Below are 15274 nucleotides of genomic sequence, written 5' to 3' on the forward strand. Positions count from 1 at the left end.
AGCAACCCAGCATCCAACGCCTACAGAGAACGTAGCACCAACCACACTTTGTGGCTATTGTCTGAATGTATTTTTTTCTTCGTTCTTCTAATCTTTGAGTTAAGACAGGTCCATAAAGCACGATGGAACTAAGAAGCGTGTTGTCGAAGGAATGATGATATTTGTATTCCTCCTGTCCGGTTTGCACCATCACAGCATAGCGGGCCAAGTGCTTTTTGGTTCTATGCCATGTCCATGTGAGTCCAGGTGGGTGTTTGACAATGCAAAGAAAAGGTAGTCTATGACAAAAAAACGACAATAGAGAACGTGCCGTCGTCTTTTTCCTTGTTTCTTCTTTCTCTTCTCGTTCAAATTCGACATGAGGAAACTGAGAGCTTTCTCAACGCCTCTTCCCTCTCGGCGGGTGGGGGTCCCCTCTCCGTTCGATTTTCTGAGCGCTTGCCAAGAAAGAGAGAGAGAGAGACTTGTGATTTTCACGCCGCTGCGTCAGACCGAAAGAAGAGAAGAAGAAAAAAAGTCCCTTTCTTCTCCGAGCTACCCTTTTCAGCAAAAGTCACAAAACAAAACCGTCCCCTCCCCTCTGGGTTCGGCGAGCTGACTCGGGCTTAGCGCCAGCGAAACAAATGTTGTGATGTAGAAGTATATATATATTTCGGATGATGTCGTTGACAATGTGGCTATCTAAGACAGGCATTCCATAGCTCGAGACAATTTACAAGTACGCAAGAAACAAAATCAAAAAAAAAAAAGAAGAAGAAAAAGATGCCCACCGTGGACTGGGAAAGCCTTAACAAGAAAAACTGGGATGAGCGCGCTCCTCTTGTAAGTCGTCTCGTCTACCCCCCCCCCCCCCCTTCTCTTCCCTCTTGCCGCCTTTTTCACCACTTTGCTTTCCTTTCATCCTTGTCCCGCAAAGAGAATAGTAACCGACGCCGAGAGGGCAGCATGCCGCCTCGCCCGACTACAACGTGGCCGACTTCATCGCCGACCCGACGTACGTCTCGGGCGTTGTCGCCTTTGACGCGCCGCTGCTGGGGGACGTGACGGGCCTGCGCTGCGCGCACCTGCAGTGCCACATTGGCACCGACACGCTGAGCCTGGCGCGGCGCGGTGCCGCCTCCGTCACGGGCCTCGACTTTTCCCCGGCGTCCCTCGCCGAGGCCCGCCGGCTGGCCGCCGCGACCCGCACCTCGGGAGGGGACCGCCTCGACTTTGTGGAAGCCTCCGTCTACGACGCCCTGGACGCGCTGCTGCTGCCGCCGCCGGCGGCCGCTGGTGACGACGACGATGTGCGCGGTCTGTTTGACCTCGTCTTCACCGGCATCGGCGCCCTCTGCTGGATCCCCGATATTCGCCCGTGGGCCGTCGTCGTCGCCGGCCTGCTCAGGCCCGGCGGCGGCCGGCTGTTTCTCCGCGAGGGCCACCCGATTCTGTGGACGCTGGACGACAAGATGACGACGACGACTACGACGACGTCATCATTATCGGATCCTTTTGCGCAAAGAACAGGAGAAGCAGCAGCAGCAGCAGGAGGAGGAGGAGGAGCGCTGGTGGTCAAGTACCCGTACTTTGAGCGCGGCGCCGACCGGCCGCTCCTCTTCGACGAGGCCGCGACGTACGTGCGGCATGAGGCGCACGAGTTCCGCCACACGACCACGGCCGAGTTCAACCACGGCCTCGGCGAGATTGTGCAGGCGCTCCTGGACGCGGGCCTGCGGGTGACGGGCCTGACGGAGCATACGAGCGTGCCGTGGGATGCCCTGCCGGGGCAGATGGAGGAGATTGGCGGAGGTGAGTTTTTTTCTTCTTTTTTTTTCCAATTACAATGTTTCTTCTTCTTCTTATTGTTCTTCTTTTCGTATCCATAGATTCTTCAACTAATATAATGAAAAATGAACAGGCGAGTACGCTCTCAAGAATGAGCGTTGGCGAGTACCGCTGACTTACACCCTCCAAGCCGTCAAGGACTGAGATTTCTGTACACAATCACCAAGGAGTATGAAAAAAAGTAATAGAAAAAGAAAAGGAATACCACAATGTCATACACATAGTCATTGTTCATTCTGTGATACCTCATTGACGTAGTTACTCTCCCTCTATTTAACAGCACACCCCCTCGTCCTTCATCATGTCAAGACGACACTATAAAGTAAAACTCACCCGTAGATCCCCAACGTTTGATGCCCAAAAAAAAAGTCAACCCAAAAAGAAGAAAAAAAAACAGTACAAAAAGATACATCCCAAGCCAAGCGAAAAACTACAGCACAATGACGTACCTTGATGAAAACGGGTCTCGGACAATTTCTTCACCTTTTTGAAACCTGCCTTTCTTGCCTGGCCGGCGATCTATGATGGCCGTCCTGCATTCTTCCCCGCAATTCACCACCCACTAGCCACCCTGGGCCACCCACATACCCGTGGGCGGACCAGCCCGACACAAATCAAAACTTACGTCATGTATGAACCGTGGAGAGCAAGGAAAAACTAGTCAAGAGGGCGGCGGCCCGATGATCAAGACGTTTTCCGTGCTTGCATGGCAATAGCTCGCCTGCCAAGCCGTTTCGTTGGAAACCCCCCCACACACGCGGCGGCACTCGGAGAAAAAAAAGAGAGACAGAAAATCAATGCGGGGGGGAACGGGACGGGACAGGGGAGGGGAGAGAGAGAGAGAGGGAGAGAGGAGTTTCAACCGTAGATCTCGTGGTATAAATGGGGATCGAAGAAGGGGGGGGGCTGATCGGCACGCACAAGTTGGTTGATGGGAGGTATGAAGATGAAGACCAGCCTCCCCCATAAGAAAACAGGTCCCGTGCTTCCTCTGTCACGACGAGGGGCATTACGCTGGCTGGCTGGCTTGCTAAGGGGGGAGGGGAAAGTGAAGCAGAATATTCCTGTTTTCGCGATTGTGGAAATCGTCCGACGTTGGACGAGCAGCAGCATTACATGAAATCTGCTAGTTGTGCATATATACATGATGGCACATGTTGACGTAAGATGAAGCCGCCGGGCATGATTGTGACCACCACACGAGGATCAGCTGAAAAGCTGTAAAGAGAAAAAAAAATGATATTTCAGCAAAAAAAAAAGACATCATCTTTGAAACAGAGCAGAACAGCAGAACCGGGCGCCGCAAGGATTGAAAAAACCCCCTTCAACCTTGTCGACTCTCCTCCACAACCACCGGAAGGTCCAGGTCGACCACGATGGGTTTGTAGAATTGCTTACCGCCCGCGTGCGGGAACTTGCTCTTGAGGACCGCCGCGTTGACGACACAAGTCTCCCTCCGGCCGTGCCAGCCCGGCGCAGCCGCTTCCGCCGCCGCCGCTTCCGCCGTCCCATAATCTCCGTCGTGCCGGCCTAAGCCGCCGTCGTTGTCGAGCGGTCTAGGGTTGGACTTTTTGGAAGCACTCAGATCCACCAGACTCATCTTGTTGTTCTTGTTGCCGCTTGGCCCCTCCTCGCCCGGATCCTGCCACGCTGCTACTGCTGCTGCTGCTGCTGCTGCTGCCGCTGCCTCGCCGTCATCGCCGTCGTTGCCGTCTCGCTCCCCGTATACGCGGCCCAGATCCCAGAGCACGCGCGACACGCCCCGGCCCTCGTGCAAGTGGCCGCAGACGGCGAGCCGAGGCCGCACGCGCCAGAGGGCGCGCCTGAGCGCCTCGCAACCCGCGGGCCGGTCGACGACGCCGCGGTCGTCGCAGTGGCCGCGCGGCGGGGTGTGAGTCACCACAATGTCGGCGTGTGCCGGGATGGCCTCCCACGGCGAGACTTTCGAGTGGTCATGATGGCCGTACGGTGGTGGGTCGTAGTAGAATGCCCAGTGGCCAAAGGCCGGCGCGAGGGGCGACCCGAAGACGGTAAACTCGGTGCGCGGCCCGGCCGGCGACGACAGCCGGATGGTGGCCGTCTCGTGGTGCAGGTAGGTCAGCGACGGCGACCTGGTCAGCAGCGCGAGGCATTCCTCATGGGACTCCATCTTGTTGTTGTGAAACTCGTGCCCATGTTTGGCGTAAAAGTCGGCATCCAGGGTGATGTCGTGGTTGCCTGCAAATTCCTGCCATTAGAACCTTTTTCTCCGTCTGCGCGCTCAATCCACGGGGTGGTGGTCGGGCGAACCAGCAATGATAATCTTGGCCTCGTATCGGAGTCCTTCCAGCCATCTGACCGCCCTTGACAGCTACAACCTATCCCGTAAGCATGTTTTTTTCTTTCTTTCGCTGCTCTTGATGCGTGGCGATCAAGGCAAGAGAACACGGACCTTGGAGTAGCTGCCCTGGTTGGTGAGATCGCCCGCGTGGATGAGGACATCGCCCGGCGGGAGCTTGACGGTGCAGTTGTGTGTATCTGAGATGCAGACGATACGGGTGCGGCGAGTGGGACGACGACTCTCCGACTTGATTTCTGGCGTCGTCGCCATTTTGTGTAAGAGTTACAAGTTGAAGCGCGAGGCTGACGGCGAGAAGCCGCACACCCCACCATCCCATCAAACGCAATGACTGCGATCCGTCTACCATGCCAAACGCTTGGTGGGACATGGTAAAGCGCACACTTCTAAGCAGTCACCATGGTTCCTGGGAATCCCATCAGTATAAGCTACATGTCGCTTTGGCAAGAAAATCCGTCATTGTGTGATTTTACCCTGCTTATGGGAGATCAAGTCCGGCCCTGCACGGCATGGACGCGGTTGATTCGTGATAATTTGTAAACGGCGGGGCCGCAGTCTTTGCCGCGCGGCCGTTTTTTTTTTTTAGCCGTGGGCAGCTGACACTTTTGATATGTATTCATGATGCACGGAGTAAGCATATTCCATCATGGCTCGATGAACGGAGGCGCTTGCAAGGACAAGCCTGCCTGTTCTCTGCCGTGTGCGTCCTGTCAAAGGCTCGATCGCACCAGGGGGGTTCCCTGGCGGCAACGATTTGTGTGTAAAATGGCCGAGCCACACTGATCGAATGGGAATGTGTGGCAGCAATTCTTATCGCAGGAAACAAAACGAACCATGGGGACTCCCCAATAACAAGGGGCGTTACTACTTGGGTCAAGCACGTCGCGATTAGGCAGATGTGATGTAGACTATAGTACGGAGTAAGCTGTAAGCTGTGCAGATTATTACTTATTAGTTTGCGTGATAGTGACAGGGTCTCGAGTCGGTGGTTGATCTACTTGTGTGCTGCAGACTGCAGCAGTCATCAATCATTGGCGGAATGAAGCTGGCTCGAGTGCTGCAAGCCACAACGGCGACGTACTGGTATCGAATCAGAACCCAGTCCAGACCCGAGCGGCAACCGGGGGGTCCAAGAGGAAAGCCTGGCCGATTCGATGATGGTTCAGCTATTACCATTATTATTTTCGAGGTGACGAAAGGTAATGGGGGGTTGGGGGTTGGGGCTTTCCGCGGGCCGAACTATCGAAGGTGCCAGGCGGGTACCAAGGTGAACGGGGAGATGGTACCGCCGGGCTGGACCAGGGTCCAAGGTCCAAGGCTATTGGTAGTTTTGGTACTAGTATTAGTACCAGTAGAGTGGTAATCTCGGCGGCCCCAGCAATAGGCTTGCTGCACGAGCCAGACGCATCAGCCGTGCGGCGATGATCGGCCTCGACTATGCGCTTGGGCGTGGATCGAATGCTGAGGCTACGTCGAGTGTGTTTGATCGGGCAACGATGGAAGAAGGAGCAAACGACGGAGAGAGAAAAAAAAGAAAAAAGAAAACACGGCCAGGCACACAGTAGTACCAGGCGCCAGCTCAGGTTGCAGCGCAATCGGCTTTCGGACGATGCCCATTGTTTTTCCAACAAGGGCCAACTAACAAATAAGCAAAGATGCGAGCCCACTTGGAGGAAAGAGGCAAGGTAGTTTATTAGGCAGTTAAAGTACCTGAACTAGCGGCGCCGGACTGGGTGAAGGAGTACCGGTACTTGCATCTGCATTGGCACATTCAGGCGATGGAGGGACGCTAATAAGTACGGGCAAGTGCTTGGCGCGTCGACAAAAGACACCAACATTGGTTTGGGTTTTCGGGCTGACGAGAGCAAGTACTTGGAGAGAGAGTGATGGGAGGAGGACGCGAGTTCTTGAGCCAGCTGCCGTGCACGGCGTGGTGCATGAGCGAGTTAAATGAGGTCATCTCGGTGACGCGCTTGAGCTTTCTCGGCGATGAAGGCAGCAGGTCGGTAGGTAAGTAGTAGGTAGGGAGGAAGCAAGCAAGTTGAAGCTTTGGAAGCCAACAGGATGCGGGAGGCAGTCCGGTGACTTGACTCCCCGCCTATAAGTAACAGAATGAGGTACAGAGTAATAAGTACTTGGGTATGAGGTCATGTATGTGTCCTGTCACTTATCATGTAGGTACGGGGATGGCATGCCAATTTTCCAAGAGAACAAGGCAAGGTGCCCAACAAGTACAAGACCTACACGGGTATCTGTACAGAGTATCCGTACGGAGTGCCTACCTCTTATTTGCCTACAGATAAGTAGCAGATAGCATATGGCTGATGGCAAGTAGATTACCGGACAAGGCAACTTTCAATGCCTCAATTGACAATGGGCATGTATTACTACTTACTTGCTTACCTGGCCAGGTAACTTATTAGGTCGGCCCGGGTTGGCTGGGTGCAAGCGGATGCAGATTGCAGAATTGATGAACCAGGCATCCAGAGCAAAAGCTGCTGAATACTCAGTTATTAGTACGAGACCCAAAATTAGAAGCCAAAGCCGGGAGCACGCCCCCCTAAGTACGGAGTACCTACCCCCATTTTAGCCATGGGATTGGGAAAAAGACTGGGATTAACTAATTTAAAATTGACATCACGTACTCGCTTTGATTACTTGCCCACAATCGATCTGGTACCTGTACACACGCGCGACGCCATGGTCTTGTTCATCCGGGGGGGACAGCGGGCGGTGCGCACGGCCAAGTACCTACCTAGGTACATACTGAGGGTTCATCAGGGGCAAGGACCATGGCCGGGCAATGAAATCTGTAGCGGTACCTGGCGCCGGGCTTCGGGCGGGGCCTCTACTGGTTTTGGTTTTGGTTTCTTTTTTTTTTTTTCTTTTCGTCTTTTGTTGCAAGGCGCCAAGGGCAAATTAACACCAGACAAGTCGACCCAGCGTGTACCAGTAGGAAGCCATCAAGGCAGGTAAGTAGGTAGGTAGGTACTGGTACTTGCCTCTGTAGAGGAGCTCAAGCAAGGTCTAATAATCGACTGGGTTAGAAAAGAAAAGAAAGGAAGGAAGGAGCAGCAAAGATTTCGGCAACGCTTTCTTTTTTTCTTTTTTTTTCTTTTGCCCAACTACAGAGATACAGAATAGAAGCGTTCCTGATACGACTCTGTTTGAGTCTGTTTCTTTTCTTTTCTTTTTTTTCCTTTTTGCTTTTTTGCCCATCGTGTTTCACTTGTCGAGTACTTGGGAGATGTCGTGAGCCAGTGGGGGAGAGGCCTTGTAGGGCATCACCGCTGCCTCTTGGGCACTCCGTACTAACCTACCTGAAGGTATGCTTCAGCGGCCGCTCAGGCACTGTAACCCCAACTCTGTAGTGAATGTGCTGCATGTACACCGTACCCCGCCAACAAACACTGGCACAATGGGCGCATCAGAAACGGCCCAGATAATTATAGCGGCTGCGTCTCTCCCAGGCCCGCCGTTTGCACACCCGTGATGCCTCCCTATCCCCCTTGTGCCCTCTTCTCGCATCTCCTCTTCCTCCACCATGACCACCAACTACTGAGTACTACAGCACTATTGGTAAGAGGCAGTTGATCACCGCAGTCACACACCAAAAGCCCATGCTTTCAATCACCAACTACCTTACCAACTGGTACTAGGCCAGTACCACTAACCGTCCTCTCATCTACGCCGTCCACCCATCCATCATCCATCCTCCACACACCGTCCACACCCATTCACACTCATTAACCACCACCATTTCAATCTGCATCGTCCTGGCTGCATGGATGGTCTAGCTCCGTTTTGTCAAATCTTGACCTGCCGCTTCCTTTCTTCTCTCTCATCAATTCTTCTTCCATTGGCCTCGGTGGCCCCCATGTCCAACATTCTTTCCCACTGCGCGCCCGGCTCTCAGTCTGTCTTGTCCTTTGCCTTGCACACTGCCTCTTGGCCCTAGGCTCTTTTTTTCCCCCAATGAGCCTCGTCTCATCACCTCCCTGAATCGTCGGCTACCCAGCACTCCGTCCAACGCCTCGCCTCGCCGACTCGCCGCCTCGCCTCGCATTCTCGTGCTGCCACCAAAGCTTCCTCCGCCTCGACCCGTTGGCCTCTCGGCAATTTCAATTCATACCTTGCCGCCCTCGCCAAGAAAACGCGCGCGCCATCCTGTCCCTGCTTGCCTCAACCAACGCCCACTTGGTTTATTCTCCTTTGTCTTGGGCCTGTGCAGCTCTTTACGGCTTCAGGGCGCTCACCGGCTGCCGCCGTTACCCAGTACTCCTCGACTCCTCACCCTGTCTTACTCGACAATCAGCCACCACCCTTCTGCCGTTGTCCTCGTACCTGGTGTGACCAATGGCTGCCGTGGCCTCTGTACCGGGTCCGGCGTCAGCTCTGACGCCTCCCAGCAGCAGCCATGGCAATGACAACGGCTGGGATTATTCTGCCGTCAACGCAGAGGTACGTCGCTTGCCTCTCGTATTGCCTCAACCCCCTTCCACGGGAGGCCGTCACCCGCCGCCGAGCTAACCAACCGCTGCCCCCTACTAGAGTCACGGCCCTCATCATGCCACCACCTCGTCCGAACAACCCCAGCAAGCTTCCTCTTTTCCCGCGCACGATGCCCGCACCGCACCAAGAACATACACTCAGGACATCACCGCCCGTAAGATGCGGTCCGCCGATAACCTTCACAGCTCCAAGTGGTCCAAACCCTCCGAATACCAGCGAGAATTGCTTCCGGGTCTCTCAGAGGAGGAAAAGGCCAAGAGCGACCAGTTTGTGTACAGCCAGGACCAATCCAAATGGATCCACAGAGATAAGCTGGCCAGAATAGAAACCGAGGAGCTCGAGGCTGCCGGCTTCTTCTTACCCAAGGGAAGATCCTCCAGCCGCCTAGCCCGCAGAAACGAAAGCCGCCTAAGCCAGACCACCGAATCCGACTCCAATCCAAACCGCCCCAAGAATGATTCCGCCTCTCTCGAGCCGCCCTCGTCGCCCTCGCCCCCAACATGGGATCTGAGAACCCCTCAGGAAATCGCCGAAGCCGAATCGAGTGCCTATTTTACCAACAACGCCCTCACCGGAAGCACCCGTATTCCCGTCGCCAAAGTCAGCCCGGCGCCCATCTCCATCGAGTTCCTCGAGCACGGCTCCCTCGCCGCCCGCCAAAACTCTGACGAAGACGACAACAACAGCCTCTCATACAGCAAAACACGCTCTCGTAGCGCCGGTGCATCATTTAGAGACACGGGCAGCATTGGCTCACAGGCCAAGCGCTCCATCACGGATTCTTCCCCAAAGAAGCACGCGCGCAAGAACAGCGCTAGCACACCCACTAGGCCGGGCACAAGAGGCAAGGAATCTCCGAGCAGCTCCGGATCCCGCCCAGTCACGCGCACTGGACGGGCCGCATCCCGAGCAAGACACCCGGAGGGCGAGCCGCCGTGGATGGCCAACACGTTTAAACCCGATCCCCGTCTGCCGCCTGATCAGCAGATTCCTCCCTTTGTCGCCAAGAAGATGGCCCAAGAGCAGATGGAGAAGGAGGGTACCTTTGGCGACGCATATGACAAGGATTTCCGTCCTCTCAACACAAATTCTCTGGGACTACCCAAGCCTGGCGGCACTGACCCTGAAAAGGACGTTGAGCCGGCCGAGGAAGAGTGGCCGCTCAAGCCAGCTGTCACGAACCGGCCGCTCATGCGCACTGGGTCAATGTACTCGACCATGCCCAAGATAATCGACAAGCCGCCGGGCACACCCGTACCCAGCCCGCGCCCGGCAAACACTGCCGTGATGGGCTCGCCGCAAACCACACCACAAATACAGCAAGCGCCGCAGGTCGAGCCCCCAGAGGCCAACAAAAAGGACGGTTGCGGCTGCTGCGTGGTCATGTAACGGCGGTGCTCTGTTAGCCCATATTTTAACGACTTATGAACTTTTTCTACATCTGTCCTCGGAGCCTTTTTTTCTTCTCTTCTTCTCATTTCACTTCTGATTCACACTTTTTCTATGTTATAGCCACGGATCATGTCGGCAGCATTCATAGCCGATTAAGCGACTCATTTCTTGTTCCTTTCATTTGTGAACTTTTCTTGTTCATTCAAAAAAATAAAGCAAACTCGTCGGGACGACTTTGCCTTTGGCAATTGGATTCTAATCCTTTGCCGCCTTTGATTCTACTGCAACTTTTCTATTCCTTGGTATCCGTTTACTTTAATCACTGGTACAAATGCGTTTCGATAACCCCTTCTCCTCATTCTCCTCCCCCTCTTTCTCCTTCCTCCTCCTCTTCCCTCGTTCCCCCTTCGTTATTGCTCATAGTTGCTGCTGGAGCAGAAAAGTTCGAATCATTCGTGTTACCTGGACGGCGTTTTTCTTCTTCTTTTGCTAGACAATTGTTTTTTTTCTTATTTTCGCCTGTTCAGTCTTTTGTCAGTCTTTTTCCTGTGTTGTTGTTTCTATGTCGTGCTGTTCTTTTTTACACACACGCGCGCGCACTCTCTCTCTCTTCTTCCATCAGTTGGTTATCGTGTTAGTTTCTTGTTTTCCGTCAACATCTCGTTGGTAGTACGGGACTTGACAAAGTTAATTGCTGGGAGCGAGCGCAAAGATGGGAGGAGAGAGACGAGAGAGAGAGAGAGACAGGAAGGGGAAGCGGGGATTGAGAATGTCTTTTTTGTGGTACATTCTGCTCCGCGTCCCTTCCCGGGAGACGGTTTCCGAGGCGGCCGGTGGTGGTTGGAAGCCACGCGCAGTCGGCTTGCCCTTTTTTATTATACCTGCAGGGAGGGGAGATAGATGTAACGTGATGGTGGAATAAAGTGGTAGAGAAATAAACAAAACATTCGATGAATGCTCCCCTCATCTAGATTTTGTGCAACAGTGACGCCAGGAGTCAGTCATGCTTTTTAGTTTCATATCGTTGCACGACGCTGGCGTGCTTGAACGAGTCGTACAATCGGGCAACTTTAGACGAATAAGCTCTTGCTTGTCCTACACACACCACACAACTCGGTTGCCAGCCAATCTTCACGGACAGTCCTGGATACATCAATTGTCTCCTTGTCAATGCGTTCATTCCGGCTGCCTAGACTATACACATCCCCGTAGCATCATCCCTCGTGCCAAACAGCCATCATGCCCCTATACATATGACCAATCTTTCCTTTGCCGTTGCTAATTCGTCTCCCTTTCCGTTCCCGTAAACAATGACATTTTTATTCTCCCCTTCCTTTCGTATTGCTATTGCATCGCAAGTGAAAACAAAAATACCGACCGCACCACCGCCTGGAAGCAAACAGCCGAGGCCGTCCACGGCACGCCCAACCAAGCCTGGTCGATCCCTAGCGCCTTGCTGGGTAGGGACACGTCGCCAGCGCTCGTCGTTTGGGCTTGTGTCATGTCCTCCCTTGGGTGACTTTTGGGAATAAGAAAACGAGCAAAATCAAAAAAAGATAGAAAAAACTAGTCCATAGAAACAATCGTACACGTTATGCATAGTTGAACAGTCGAGACAAATCCATCCGTCTCGCATATCCGTCCCAACCTCCTTGGTCACCATAGTTCCCGGTGACAAACAAAATACATTTCGCTGCTGGTCAAATCGTCCTGCAGGCTTCATCTGTTAAGTGGTTTCAGCTGCACCGTGGCGAGCCCAACGCAAGCACTCGCATTCTTCGCTCCTCTCGGTTCTCGCTGTCGCGGAAGCCGATACCCCCACGACGCTGGCGGCTGCGCCGCTTCTCATCACGGTTTCTACCCCACTAATGGTAGTTGCCACCCCAGCCGCGCTGCTGCTGGCCGGCACCATAGTAGCCACCGCCGCTACCAAAACCCTGGTTGCCATAAGAGCCGTAAGGGGTGTTACCGTGCTGGTTAGCGCCGGCGCCGGCAGCCCCCATTCCATAGGCACCGCTGCCGTGGGCAGCGTGACCCTGCAGGTGGTTAGGGTAGCCGCCGTACGCGCCGCTCATCTGGGAGTTCTGAGGAGGCAGGCCGCTGGCCTGACCGCCAGGGCCAGTGTTGGTGGCCGATCCAGGGCGAGCGCCGCCGAGAGAGGGGGAAGGGCCAGAGGCACCCTTGCCATCGCCAAAAGGCTTCAGGTCATCACCGGTCGAGGCACCACTGCTAGGCTGGTTCTGGCTGTTAAACCCCTGAGCCTGCGATTGGAAGGCGGAGCCGCCGCGAGCAAAGCTTTCGTGCGAGCCACCGAAACCGGTGCCACCGAGACCGGGTTGAGAGCCGGCCTGGCCAGCAACTCCGCGGCCATAGTCACCCAGGCCAGAGCTGGCGCTGTTATCGCGGTGAGCATTGGACGGCGCAAAATTACCAGGCGAGCTGGCGTGGTCGTAAGGCGCGTTGGGAGACACGCCATAAGGCTGGCCGTACATGCCGCCCTTTCCATAAGGACCAAAATTACCCTGGCCGTATCCAGAGTAGTACTGGTGATAGTAAGGGTAGTAAGGGTGGTTGTAGCCAGGGTACTGTTGACCATGGCCTTGGGGTTGAGAGCCAGGCGCGCCAGTCTGTGCCTGCTGGCCGGGCTGAGCCTGCTGGCCCTGGGGAATCTGCTGCTGGGCCTGGGAAGCAGGGTTAGGGGTGGAGTGGCCACTGTTCTGGCTGTCGGCGGCGACACCAAAGCGTGGTTGGCCGTGCGAGGCTCCGCTTTGGGGATACTGGCTCAAGCTGTCAGTCTGAGCAGCGTTGTAGCCACCCAGAGGTCGCTGCTGAGCATCATGCTGACCATGGGGAGCCTGCTGCTGGCCATAGTGCTGTGCGTAGTAATTATTATAGGCGTTGCGGTCCTGCTGGTTGGCCGTGTAGTAATTGGAGTAATCGGAGGGAGCAGAGCTGAAGGCGGCCTGGGATGGCGCTTGCGTCGTGGGAGTAGAAAAGCTATCGAAAGGAGGTTGAGAAACGGGCGTGGCTTGCTGACCAAAGGGATCGATGGGCTTCTGAGTGGCGGGATCCTGACCGAAACGGCCATACTGCTGGCCGGGGATAGCGGGTTGGGCGGCTGTACAAATGATTAGCTTCAGAAGCCGCGCAGTGGTTATTGTGATGCAACTTACGTTGTGTGGGAGCCTGAGTGGGAGGAGCGGCGCCTGCTAAAGCATTAGTTCTGCTCGGCAGAGTACTGGGTAGGATAAGCAGCCTTGGAGGCAACAACATACTGGGAGCAGTGGCCTTTTGGAAGGATTCCGGTACAGCAGAGGGTTGGGCAACGGGAGGGAGTGAAGCACGAGGCTGGGCAACAGGAGAGTCAGCGGGAGGTTGACCGCGAGTCTCGGCGTCCTCGCGTTCACCGTCGACATCCTCCTCACTGTCGCCTAGGTTGAAAGCGCCGAATTGAACGGCAGCACGATCCACTTCGCGATTGCCTGGCATGCGAACAGGCTCTTCCTGATCGAGAACACGGCGCTGGAGGCCCGGCGGACGGGCTGTTCTGTCAGTGGTTGCCTTGAGGGCGGAGGCGGCGTAACCGCTAATGGGCACCCGCTGGTGCTGCTGGTGGGCGGCGGAGAGAGGAGTGGCGGAGGAACTAATAGGGCTCTGTCGTGGATCCCACGAGTCAGCGGCAGTGCTTGCGGCGGTGCCAGTTGCGGCTGGCTGGGAGTCGTCAATAACCTGTTCAAGATTTGTCTCTGTGAGATCGTCCTTGGGCGGGGGCAGCGCGGGCTCCTCAATGACCAAGTCGGCATGGGTGGCGACGGGAGTCGACTCCTCGTCGGCCGTAGTCGTTTCTTCGGGGGCAGGAGCGGGCGCGGGAACAGACTCGGGGGCTTCGACAGGTTCAGTAGTTTCGGCAGGCTTGCCCTTGGGGTGAACGGGTAGAGGAGCAGGCTTATCAGCAGCAGTGGACTGGCGAAGCATGCTGGCCCACGTCTTGGCGGCGGCCGCCGCGGCGGGCTTGCTGGCAGGTTGCTCAGCGGCAGGCTTGACATCAACGGCTTCGGGCTTGCTCTTGGTCTCGCCCCAAGCAGAGGACTCCTCAGTAGGGACGGACAGCTGCTGGTTTTCCTTGTTGCGCGAGGCACCGTTGGTAGCTGGCTGGGTGGTGCGGCCACGGGCGGCACCTCCGCGACCACCTCTCTCTGTAGCTCGGCCTCGTCCTCGGCCTCCTTCGGAAACAGCGCGGCCGCCACGAGCAGCGCGGGGAGGGGCAGTTGTCTGTTCAGTCGTAGTAGCGGCGGCGGCAGGAGCAGGGTCCTTGGCCTTTGTGCGAGCGGGTTTCTTGGCCTTGGAGACTTCGCCCCATTGAGAAATAGTGCCTGCGGAAAAAAGAAGAAGACGGAGTCAGCGAGATGCGGTGGTAAATGGAAATAATGCAGCAGCAATGTAAAGGCGGTCAGGGGATGGGTGTTGTGCTGTGGATGCCGAGCGCGAATGGTAGGCTGGTGTCGAGCGAAGGAAAAATAGCAAACCTTACCTTCAGCGATGCGCGTGACAGCTTCGGATTGGTCACCGTTTGTCTCTTGGAGCGCAAAAAGGACGTCGGCCTCGGACCAGTCTGGGAACATCTCGCGAATGACAGAAGTCTTATCTCCATAGAGCTTTCGGAGCTCGCCCAGGTCGGCATCGTCGTCAAAGGCGGCGGGGGAGTCGCTGTGATCAGGCTTGTCGGCGCCATTGGGTCTGCGACCACCGCGTCCAGCGAAACCACCGCGACCACCGCGACCAGAGCCTCTGCCGCGCGAAGCGGAGGACCGTGATGTGACCTCGGACATGAGGGGCGTAGAGGGTGAGAATTGATGTGATGGAGAGAAGAGGAAGCCGGAGCTGGAGGATAGAGTTTGGTTGGAGCAGAACGTGTGTGGAAAGGGCAGCGGCCGGTCAGGTGGCCTCTGCAAGCAAACGAGGACAGGCAGAGGTGCGTAAATTAAAACGACGACCAGCTACCAAGTCCGAATCGACGGTGGATGAGATGGAGGCGGTATCGACAGAAGCGACGACGATGGAGGGGGGTGGTGAATGTGGTTGTGATTTGATGAGAAGAGGTTAAGTCGAAGTGGAGGAAGCGAGGAGGGTTTTCGCCAAGGTACTGAATGCCTGCTGTTGGTACTTGGCCGGGCAAGGGAGCGGAAGGCTGTGAAGACAGGGCAC

General features: G+C 55.5%; 4 protein-coding genes across 4 annotated transcripts; 2 read left to right on the forward strand and 2 right to left on the reverse strand.

The window, feature by feature from the left end:
* Positions 1-228: 228 nt before the first annotated feature.
* V2A60_008211 (uncharacterized protein) lies at positions 229-1971 on the forward strand (the record flags this gene model as incomplete). The annotated part of the gene is made up of 3 exons (XM_083259484.1): positions 229-236; positions 938-1791; positions 1901-1971. The coding sequence occupies 3 exons, from the start codon at positions 229-231 to the stop codon at positions 1969-1971; spliced, it is 933 nt and encodes a 310-aa protein (XP_083115610.1).
* Positions 1972-3151: 1180 nt separating this feature from the next.
* On the reverse strand, positions 3152-4417 carry V2A60_008212 (Metallo-dependent phosphatase-like protein; the record flags this gene model as incomplete). Its single annotated transcript, XM_083259485.1, has 3 exons — positions 3152-4044; positions 4117-4177; positions 4259-4417. 3 exons carry the CDS (start codon positions 4415-4417, stop codon positions 3152-3154), a joined length of 1113 nt encoding a protein of 370 aa, XP_083115611.1.
* A 4104-nt stretch (positions 4418-8521) lies between these two features.
* Positions 8522-10066, forward strand: V2A60_008213 (uncharacterized protein; the record flags this gene model as incomplete). Its single annotated transcript, XM_083259486.1, has 2 exons — positions 8522-8626; positions 8717-10066. The coding sequence occupies 2 exons, from the start codon at positions 8522-8524 to the stop codon at positions 10064-10066; spliced, it is 1455 nt and encodes a 484-aa protein (XP_083115612.1).
* Positions 10067-11934: 1868 nt separating this feature from the next.
* On the reverse strand, positions 11935-14898 carry V2A60_008214 (RNA polymerase II degradation factor 1; the record flags this gene model as incomplete). The annotated part of the gene is made up of 4 exons (XM_083259487.1): positions 11935-13187; positions 13243-13275; positions 13345-14442; positions 14601-14898. 4 exons carry the CDS (start codon positions 14896-14898, stop codon positions 11935-11937), a joined length of 2682 nt encoding a protein of 893 aa, XP_083115613.1.
* Between the last annotated feature and the right edge of the window lie 376 nt (positions 14899-15274).

Source organism: Cordyceps javanica, chromosome 5, assembly GCF_051103115.1.
Source record: "Cordyceps javanica chromosome 5, complete sequence".
NCBI classification, from domain to species: Eukaryota; Fungi; Ascomycota; class Sordariomycetes; order Hypocreales; family Cordycipitaceae; genus Cordyceps; species Cordyceps javanica.